Below are 10,771 nucleotides of genomic sequence, written 5' to 3'. Positions count from 1 at the left end.
ACTACTTGAATTTATTGTCATTTTTGGAATAAGACATTCTTGTTCTGTCATGAGTATGTACATCATACAGATTTTTTTAATTTTTTAATATAGGGTGGATTCTGGATAATAACCGAATGTTCTAAAAATAGAAAATAAAAGAAATAAAAAACTTTTTAAAAAATGAATCGAAAGATTATTAGTTCAATTGTCAGAAAGAGAAATCAACTTTTTCTTTTCATAGACATTTCAAGAAATTTATTTCATTCAAAAAACAAAAAAAAAACAATAATGTACATATATACAACAACAAAGATGGATTTACATTTGAATTTTATATTTTATCATTCTTTTTGTTTCTAAGACGAAGGCAAAACATTCACTCTGTCTGTGTGTGTGTGTGTGTGGGAAACAAAAAAAAAAGCAATATGAATATTTTTTAATTGTTAGGAGAGAAACAGAAATTGAGAGAGAAAAAAAAAAAAAAAAAAAGAGACTAACTATCATCCACTGCCTACTTCCAGATTAAATAGTAATATTGGGTTCAGGGGTGGGAGTAAAAACACATACATACTTTGGAAAACTAAAATGCATTAAAAAGAAAAAAAGTAGATTGCTATTATTTGCATTTTGTATTTTATTAGAATCCATCTTAGACGTGTCCAAGTATCCCTATAAGAGGTTTTGTCTGTCAGGATCAGTTTGAAAAACATTTTGTTTGAACACATAAATTGGAGAAATATCTTGTTGGATTCAACAAAGGTAAGGATCAAGGGTTAATAGAGAAAAAACTTCTTTTCTAATGTTTAGACAGAGAGGAGGGTGGATATGGGATCAGGGTAGATCGGGAGGATATGGGGGGGGGGTGTAAGGGAAAAGAGATAGTGAAGAGAGGGTGGATAGGGGTGATGGGGGATATAATGGCATAGGGGATGGGGAATAAAGAGATAGGGAAAAAGAGGAGATATGGAAAAGAGTGGGAGTATGATGAGGGATAGGAGGAGATAGGGGGAGACTATGATTGTTAGCAAGCAAGTATAATGTTCCCCTCATCAAAAAAAAAAGTTAAATATGGATTCATCCTTCCAACAAAAATCTAAAAAAAAAAACAAAAAACAAATGTCATCAAGAATAACCGGATGTTGAGTTGCTTTCTGAAATTCAGAGTTTATAAAGGGTCTTTTTTGTTGTTGTTGTTGTTGTTATTGTTAACAAAAGCTTAAAGAATTTTTTTTCTCCTTCTTGAGGAATAAGATTTCTTCAAGGCACTGAATTTTTCAATTTCAAAATGAATGGCATTTTTCATCTTCCCATAGTTATATAAAACAAACTTTTAAGCTTGCGATTGTGTTTTCAACAATGTGACAAAAAGTTGACATTTTGAGCAAAACCATTTAAAAAAAAAAAAAAAAAAAAGGAAAAAAAGAAAAAGAACCCCCCCCCCCAAAAAAAAAACGAAATCCGACATTGTTGGATATCACAGTGACATTAACTCTTCTTCAAGACTTAAATAAGATTTTACAATGGAAAGTGTGGTTTCATGCCTTCTACTTTGTTGCTCATAACAATGATGCTGATATCACCAATCATCATCACAGTGAAAACAATGGTGCCTACATTTTGGAATTTGTTCATAATACCATCAATATCAACAGGCTAGGGTTAGGAGTAATAAAACTGAATGGTATTCCTTTTTGTAAGGAGTGGGGGAGTTACATGTCCGTGGGGACATTCAAACCCCAAAACAAAAAAAGTTTCAACTTTATTAACATTTTATTGTCAACAAATTTCCATAAAGGTTTGCATATAAAATATGATTAGAGTTTCTGAATAGATTTGTTTTTAAATTTTTATATATAATAGCTGACAATAGCTCCATTACATATATGTGAGTATGCATGTCTGTATATACAATATACATCTATAAATAGATAACCCCCACCCCAATCCTTTCTTTCTTTCTACAAGTCCTTCACACTACCTTTACAGTATTTGCAGGGCAGGAATTTACGGTTGAAAGGAACAGTATCACACAAATTGCTGTCAATCTCGGAGAACAAGTCCATGATCCTTTTGGCCGTCTGGTTGTTCTCCATGTGCAGGGGGATTTCATTGTCAATGGTGGTGGGAGGAGGAGGTACAGAGGAAGAGGAGGAAGTGTTCAACTGTTGTTGTTGCTCAGTCAACGAATCAGGTGGCGGCGGAGGGGGAGGCAGATCCGTCGTTTGTTCATCGCCTTCCAGTGTGGTTTCACCACCAACAATGGCTTCCACAAGGCTTTCAGAGGAGTTGGAACTGCTGTAATCTGGCCAGTCTGAAGAATGAAAAGAAAATGAAAAAAAAAAGTTTTGCAATGAAAAAAAAATACAAGTGTTAAAAGTTTTGCAATGAAAAAAAAATACAAGTGTTAAAACCACAACAAAAAAAATATAAAACTCTTCTAAGTTTAAAAAAAGTACAAAAATTGATTTAAGGAATATTCTAACCCATCTAAGTACTAACCAGGATCAACGTTGCTTAACATTATTTGGCAAGACTGTCAATGTAAGTTAATCATAAACACTCAAAATATGATCACAGTCAGTTTGTAACGCATTTAGAAGGAGGAGGTATATGAGGTTATTGCTTTTGTAACTACTTTCAATGAATTAACACATTAGATAACATTGTCCTATAAATAGGATAGCGAATAATTTAATTTTAACATTTATAAGATAATATATAATAGTACTGCTTACTGCATAATTACTCTGAGGTCATTCTCATTGACTAAAATGAACGCTATATAAAACCTTAAAGAACATGTAGTAATTATATATTAGATTCCACTGTCCTATAAATAGGACAGCAAATAATTTAATTTTAAAATTTATAATAGTTCTGCTTATTGCATCATTACTTTGAAGAAAAGATAAAATTCATCAACTTCTCACCAAAAGTGTTGGAACCCTCTTAAAAATGATTGTGAAATTTGCTTAAATTCTATTTGTTTGATAATGTATGAACTTGTAGAAATGAGTCTTGCAATACCAAGCGCAAAGAGAAAGAGGGAGAGCGCAAGGGTAACAGGAGAGAGAGAAGAGAGCACAAATTGAGAAAGAAAAACAAGGAGAGAAAAAAGAGAGAAAGGAGGGAGAGAGAGAAAAAGAAAACAAGAGAAAGGAATAAAGAAAAGATGAGAAATAAAAACGGGTTAAAAAAAGGGACAAAAAAGGTGAAGAAAAAAATGAGGGAGGATTAAAAAGAGGAGAAAAAGTGCAGAAAAAAAAAAGATAAAATAATTAGAAAGAAATGAAAGTAAAGTCATTTTTATCTTTCATGATAGTGAACATGACTTTTCAGACAAGATTTTGAGAAGCCATCTCTAGTTTTGTTCTGCCAGAATTTGTTTGGCTGTTGCCAAAGACCGAGATTTGAAAAAAGGAAAATAGTTTAGAACGCACCTTCTGGATATTTCCCTTCTCCGTTAACCATTGGAGCAGGGAAATGCGGATCTTCATGCCCTGCTTTCTCTTCCTCATGACAATTGTGGTACATGTGATATGCATTGGTCTGAGCAAGGACACTCTTGGCATCAACGCCTCGTTCACCAAACATTTGAACCACAAGACCTTGCAGTTTTGACAGTTTGCCCTGAAACACAAAAATTTACAATTTTCAATAAACATGCAATCATTTCATCTTCATTCAGATGAGAAATGCTGTCTACTAAAAATTACAAAATATTATAAATTTTCCTAATGTCTGTCTGTGTGTGTGTGTGTGACGTGGTTTATCTAAGCCTACAGACAACCCACCCAGGCAAGTACGGTACCGAAATGAAGCTTATGACTCAGCGGATGTTTGGTGTATGGAGCTTATGACCCAGCGGATGTTTGATGCATGGAAATGCAAAAAAATAACGATTTACTAAACAAGGTTTTATTTACTGGATATTTTTCCAGTACAAGGACTCAAGTTTGCCCAGCTGGGAAAACTTGGGTTCTTGTTATTTAAATTCTAAGTTGTACCAATTTTTTATCTATTTCTAAGGCCCTCTAGTAGGGATTAACTCCACAAAATCAACACTTCTCAATCTAGAAATTTAATCATGAAAGTTGCATTTTCAGGTTTCACTATATCGCTCTCATCCATATAAGAGGGAGAATCAGAATCAGGTTGACACACTGTTATTTAAATTCTAAGTTGTACCAATTTTTTATCTATTTCTAAGGCCCTCTAGTAGGGATTAACTCCACAAAATCAACACTTCTCAATCTAGAAATTTAATCATGAAAGTTGCATTTTCAGGTTTCACTATATCGCTCTCATCCATATAAGAGGGAGAATCAGAATCAGGTTGACACACTGATTTTAATTAGATCATCGAAGTAAAGCAACCTGAATGTATTGCACCAAGACAGAAATTTCCAGGTTTAATAACTGGGGGCATGTGTAAAAACCACTGAGATAAATGCACCATCAGTCTTCACTAAGACATACATCTAGAAGGAAAATTAAAAGAGGGCTATTGTCCATTGTACACATTTGCACGACTGAGTTTATCAGTTGTCCCAAAAAGTATAAATGGTTTTACACAAAACCTTCACACTATAAACAAATCATTTGTGTGGGTTTCAGATGACTTAGTTGCTGTGTGAAAATCATACATCGAAATCAATTGTCCATATTATATGTGTGTGTCAAGTTCTTTGTCAAGATTTTGTTTTTTCTGATAACTCCATTTCGGTATGACTTTTTATTTTTTAAGTTATCTCCCTTACATTCTAGTCGGCCTACATTTAGAGGGGAGTAAATCATACCTAAATGTAATTATCGCCAGATAAAAACAAAAAACTTAACATAAATTAAAGACAATAAAATAGCATGTAATTTCAGCCAAGACTTCATAGTGTAACAATCACAAACAGTGGTTGTAGGATCAAACCTCAGTACAGCAAGCCGCAAAACACGAATCCATGGATAACTATTTTATCTATAACTAGCGGAGGTACCCGGTGTTGCCCGGGTGTTTGGAGGTACGTGTGTGTGTAAGGAGGGGGGGGGGGTAAAGTAAAGTATAAGCGAAGTAATAACCCTGTTTAAATATTTTTTTAAAAAAAAGTTAAACTTCTTTAAAAAAAATCAGAAAAACCAAAACAAAACAAATAAACAGCAAACAAATGTTAAACTTCTTTAAAAAAGAAATCGGAAAAAGCAAAAATAAGGGAAGAAAATGAACATGTTCGGAAAAACAAAAAACACAGCAAAAAGCGAAAAAAAAAAAAAAAAAAAAATGGCATAAATAACCCTTCGATTAAGTCCATGGTGCGTTTCACCCAGTAGAAAGCATAGAACAAAAAGGAATGTTAAGATTCCATCCCATTTTTTTTAAGCAACTACAAAACGAAATAAAGCGAAAAAAAAAAATGGCATCACCCAGTAGAAAGCATAGAACTAAAAGGAACGTTAAAATTCCATTCCAGTTTTTTTAAGCAACTACGAAGCAAAGAAAACCCAAACTGGTGTTCCTTCGTAACTGTCTCTTGTGAACAATCCCGGAAACAGTGTAAGTGGTGGCGGGGGAAGGAGGAATTAATTAGAGAGGAAAGATTTTACTACTTCCATTGATTTTAACCGATTGTGGCAGTAAACTCAACAGAAAAAATATAGGAATCTACAATTATCGAGGAAGTGGAGAGATAATATGCCTATAACACACCTCAGATATTGTGCTGCAGTTTGTGCATATTACATTTGCATTAAATGTCTTGATTTTTAATCCTATTAAGGTTAAAATCATAGGGGAAAATGAGTTCATTATATATATATATATATATAGAGAGAGAGAGAGAGAGAGAGAGAAAACAATTTTAAGTATTTTGGGATTAAACATTTCAAATGTTAAAGGGTTTTAAGAGAATATCAACATTGCTCCATGCACACTTTCAGAGAATCTTTAGTCTTTCATTTTAATCAAACTTGCTGCAAATTCTATAAAGAGGTAGATATTTTTTAGTATTTTAAGACCCACTAATGGGAAGAAATTTAACAGGGATAAAAATGACTTGTGAAAACTATATTTTTCATACAGTTTTCACCATTAAAGTACGTTTTGATTACTTTGAAATATTTTTAAGGTCCAACTCTCTATTCTTGATAGAGGGAAAAGCGGCCACAAATTGATAAACAATTTGCAACTGATTTTTAACATTCAAATGTATGGATTATCGATAAATTATGCGACAACTTCATGGGTATGTTTTTTTTCTCATCTCTACATGACTTACACATGAATTGATTTTTTTTTTTATTAGAAGTATTTATTGAAATTAAAGATTGGTTATAGTCAGCTAACATACTTAACTTCTGTCATAGCGCTACCTAAAGCGGTGACAAGGCAAATCAGTTCCTTCACTTTTCACATCTATATCTCCCCTGTGTATGTATTCTTTTTTTTTTTTACATTTTTCCATTATTTTTATACTTTAATTTTTATACTTCAATTAACATATATTTATTATATAAATTCAAATAAAAAAACTTATTTTTTAAATTAAAAAAAAAACAACTTATTTTTATAAGTTCATAAACATTCTTATAAAATTTCAAATAAATAAATTAACTTATTTTTTAATTTTGTTATTAAAAGCGCAAATAAAGATGAATTGCGTTTTTATTTGTAGAATTTTGTTAATTTTTATTGTGTACATTTCAATAATGTTTTTTAATTTTTTTGTATAATTTTGTTATTTTTTTATTGTATACTTTTCAATAATTTCTTTTTTAAATTTTATTTCAATAAATCACTTCACAATAGAAATACTAAAGAACAATAAATGTGAAGGAATTGATTTGCCTTGTCACCAATTCTGGTAGCAGTCACACCGGAAGTTAGGAAGTATGCCAGCTGACTATAACCTAAAAATGTAATGAAGTAAATTTTTTTTTAATTATTTCATTATAAATTTAATTTCACCAAAATGTATTTCTAATTTTTTCATAAACAAATTAACCATTCTTATCTTTTCTTTAAAGAAAATGAATGACTTTATGATTCTTCAAAATTTGAAAGCATTTAAACTACTGAACAGTCATTTCTGGCATTAAAATTGTGAGCAATGTATCAAGATTGAAAATTTTAAAAGCTATTTACATTTAATAATTTTTCAAATAGATATTACAACATTACTGTAAAAACAATTAGTTACCGTTTTAGAAGTTGATTTAATTGATAATTTAATGACAATTTTGTTAAGATCAAAGTATAGTATCTGCTTTGATACTACACTCCAACTGTTGTGTCCTCAGTCAGTAAAAGAGAAATCCATCTAGACTGATGCACTTATTTTTATCCCAATCCAGATTGTACCTTTTTGAGCAGCTAGATTTTTCCATGTTAAAAACTGACCTTGTGTCCAACTCTTCCCTCATGCAGAGGCAAGTAAACAGAGATCAAGCAATATAGTAATAATTAAATTTTCAAAGTTCTAATTAGAACTTTGAAAATTTAATTATTACTAAAAAAAAAATACAAATAAACAAAAATTTAAGTGAAATGACTCTAGCAATGCTAGGTAAATACAGAAAAATAACTGCCATTTTTTTTATGCAAGAGAGAGAAATAAAACGTTTGTTCAGTTTTTTTTGTTTTTTTTTTTTCAATCTTTACAAAAAAAAAAAAAAATGGTTGACACTAGCCATGCTTAGACCAAATCTATGCCAAAATGAAAGTTTTAATGACTTCTCCCCCTCCTGAATAAATCCAGACAAAGTTTGAAGGCAACAAAACAATTACTAAAAAGTTTTTATCAACATTTAATTCCTTATCTACAAAGATTTGTGAAAATCAGACTCGCATAGTTATGTGCGATTCAAAAAAACTACAACTATTCTCAACTTTCGAAATTTGTTGTGTCTTCGGTCGGTGAAGAGAAGATCTTCATGAACTGAGTTTTTTTATTTGGAATCCAGTGTCCCTTTTTTGAAGAACTTGATCCCCCCCTCCCCCCCCCCCACACACACACATTAAAAATCAGCCTTGTGTCTAACTTTGCCCTCGTGGAAAGGCAAGTAAATTGGAACTCAAGCTATCATTTGTATTTTCCATGTTATGAAATTTGGTAAAATTCAGTTATAAAGTAACACTCTGTTGAAGGTTAAAAGTTGAATCTTTAGTGCAAGCAACACTCAAAATACAACTGCGAATTGCTTAGGATTTCTACCCAGTCATGGCTGACAGAATGAGAGCATGCTATCACTGTGGATTAAATGAAGGGTTCCATTCGAAATCCCATGCAGATTTCGGAGTTCAACAATATACACCTGAGGAAGGTTGAAGATTACATCGACCGAAACGTTGTGAAAATAACACCAAAGATGAAAACAGTAGTTCAAAGAATCCAAATAATACGAAACCAACACAATTTGCTGAAAGCACATTTACCCAACATATTATTCTAAGAACAAATCGGTTACATCTTATGATCATGTGACTTGCTCTTCCTCTTAGATAAACTGACACAAAAGCATGGATGTTCTGAATTGCAAGAAAATTGGTCAGCCAAGAAAGTAAGTAATTGGACAAGACTGGAGACAGCTGACCAGTTGAACAGCAAGTGAGGACTGGAGAAAGAGTTTGCTAAATATTAAACGTCGCCTGACTATAAGACAAAGGAAAGATGACATTAAATGGAGAAAGAGAATGAAAGTTTGCTTCTTTTTTGTTTTTTATTTTGTTTATCAAAAGTCAATGAAAGAAATCAAGGGAATCTTTAAGTGTTGTGGAATAACTAATCTACTTCTGAAATATAATGGATTACTGTCTGGCAATAAATACTACTTAGTAATGTCTGTTAATGCCACAACTCGAGCTATTTATTGTTGATTACTAAAATGAATGCTTCCTATCACTAGAATCTCTGAAAAATCAAGGTTTCAATACAAAGGAGAGACAATAGCAAATGGCAATGCTAAACAAACCTGCAAATCTTCCCGGTCTTTTGCAAGTCGAGAAATATAATCGTTCTTTTGAAACTCCCGTTGCTGTAATAAGGCTCGTTGGTGATGATAAAGAGAAATGTATTCTCCTGAAAAAACAAAATTGAACAAATATAAGTAACGTCAGTTATTCTTTTCATGTCTGAGAGATATTTCGGTAATAAAAAGAACAGAACCATTCTTAAGATTCAAATTTTGTGTTAGCCCATAAAAATGCCACTTCAAACTGACGATGTGAACACATGAAAACGAAAAATGCTCTTGTCCAAAATTAATCCCGTATTCAAAACAAAAGAAAAATCTGTATGATGTACAAACCCATAAAACAAAAACATATTCCAAAATCACATAAATTGGACAAGTAGTTTTATTTTTAAGGAAAATCAAATTTTAGGAATACTGAACAAGTGACCGTCTCATCCACTATTTTGAAAAATCTATAAAAACGCAAGGGAGATAACTCAATAATTCAAAATTTGCAACATTTGTCGTAATGTCTACAAATTCCTATTAATCGCTTAAACCATGATTTTCTTTATAAAAATAAAACTACTTAATTTACATGATTTTATGAATATGATATTTTTGCTTTGCCATAGGCGTGTATGTACATTATAAAAATTTCTCCTTTGTTTAGCATAGGAAAAATTCTGAACAAGAACTGAAAAAACATGAAGATCAACTATTAATTGCTTTCGGTTCATTAGAAAAATCCATTTTATGTTTTTTAGATTCAGGTAATATCAGTTAATATTCATTCATTAATGTTTCTTATTGAAGAAATAATTTAGGATTTCAATGGAGAAACAATTAAATCAGTTGTTCAATTTAATCACCAAAAATTATGTAAATGTGAACATTTTAGAAAACCAAGAAATACTGTATCATTTTATTTTTTTTTAATGAAAAATTATTTTTGAACTTTTTTTTTCTGAGTCTTTCAATGGTATCCACTCTTATCAAAGATTTTATTACTTTGTCATTTTTTTCTTTTTCTCAGTTTATTGGAGAATGAATGCTAGAGGAGAAAAATTGTATGCTCAGTCTTGTTGATGTTTGTATCCAAGTCAGATGTCATGTTTGTATGGTTGGCATGCATCCTAAACACCAACAAAATGAGGAAAATGACAAAATAAAGTCTTCTATTATATAGAAGGCAAAATGTGCGTTAGTGTGTGTGTGCGTGTGTGTGTTATTTGTGTGTTTGTATGTCTGCCAAAAACTTTCGACACATGCAACGAACACCGATAAAATTGGTATTGTTAGAAAGATCAACCTTTTTGACGACAAATATCCAAAAATTGGCCAAAAACATTAATTCTCTGACCATCAACAGGTTCCAGCCTGGCTAATGCAGCTAATTTTTTTTTTTTTTTTTTTGTACGAGCACTTACTGTTATCTTGATTGAAACATTTCTTTTTTTAGGGCTGGATTGCTCAATAGCCTTATTATACCAACTCTCCACACCTGGGCAATGCCGGGTACCCATGCTAGTCTTTATTAAAAGATTAATGCCACAGAAAGTCTCCGTTAAATAAATTTTTAAAAAAATGATTTTTCATTTAATAAAATCATTTTCATTTAATAAAAAATTATGCAGCATTACTTTATAAAATTTTCAAATTAAACTTTAAAAAAATAATGCCAATTAATCCGTATCAAAAATGAATATGCTGAAAAATTGAAGTGTGATCAACCAACGGATCAATGTACAAAGAAAGCTGGTGATAGAAATGCAAGAGTGAAAAGATCATTGCTGTTCAGGTTATTTTGTGCATCAAATTGTAAAAAAAATAAATAAAAATAATTTAA

General features: G+C 31.5%; 1 protein-coding gene across 2 annotated transcripts in view; it reads right to left on the bottom strand.

The window, feature by feature from the left end:
• Nucleotides 1-1,733: 1,733 nt before the first annotated feature.
• The window catches only part of LOC145241312 (golgin subfamily A member 2-like), a 129,284-nt gene continuing 120,246 nt past the window's right edge, over nt 1,734-10,771 (bottom strand). For both annotated transcript variants that reach the window (XM_080104121.1, XM_080104122.1), the window contains exons 24-26: nt 8,941-9,047; nt 3,423-3,612; nt 1,734-2,293 (exon numbers count right to left, since the gene is read on the bottom strand). In XM_080104121.1, the coding sequence (XP_079960247.1) occupies nt 1,941-2,293; nt 3,423-3,612; nt 8,941-9,047 (650 nt within the window). In that variant the 3' untranslated portion in view covers nt 1,734-1,940. The remainder of the gene's footprint in view (nt 2,294-3,422; nt 3,613-8,940; nt 9,048-10,771) is intronic.

Source organism: Euprymna scolopes, chromosome 20 (assembly GCF_053919585.1).
Source record: "Euprymna scolopes isolate OS-2025 chromosome 20, ASM5391958v1, whole genome shotgun sequence".
Classification (NCBI taxonomy): Eukaryota; Metazoa; Mollusca; class Cephalopoda; order Sepiida; family Sepiolidae; genus Euprymna; species Euprymna scolopes.
Note: the sequence above shows the minus strand (reverse complement) of the source record. Positions and strands in the feature narration are given on the sequence as shown.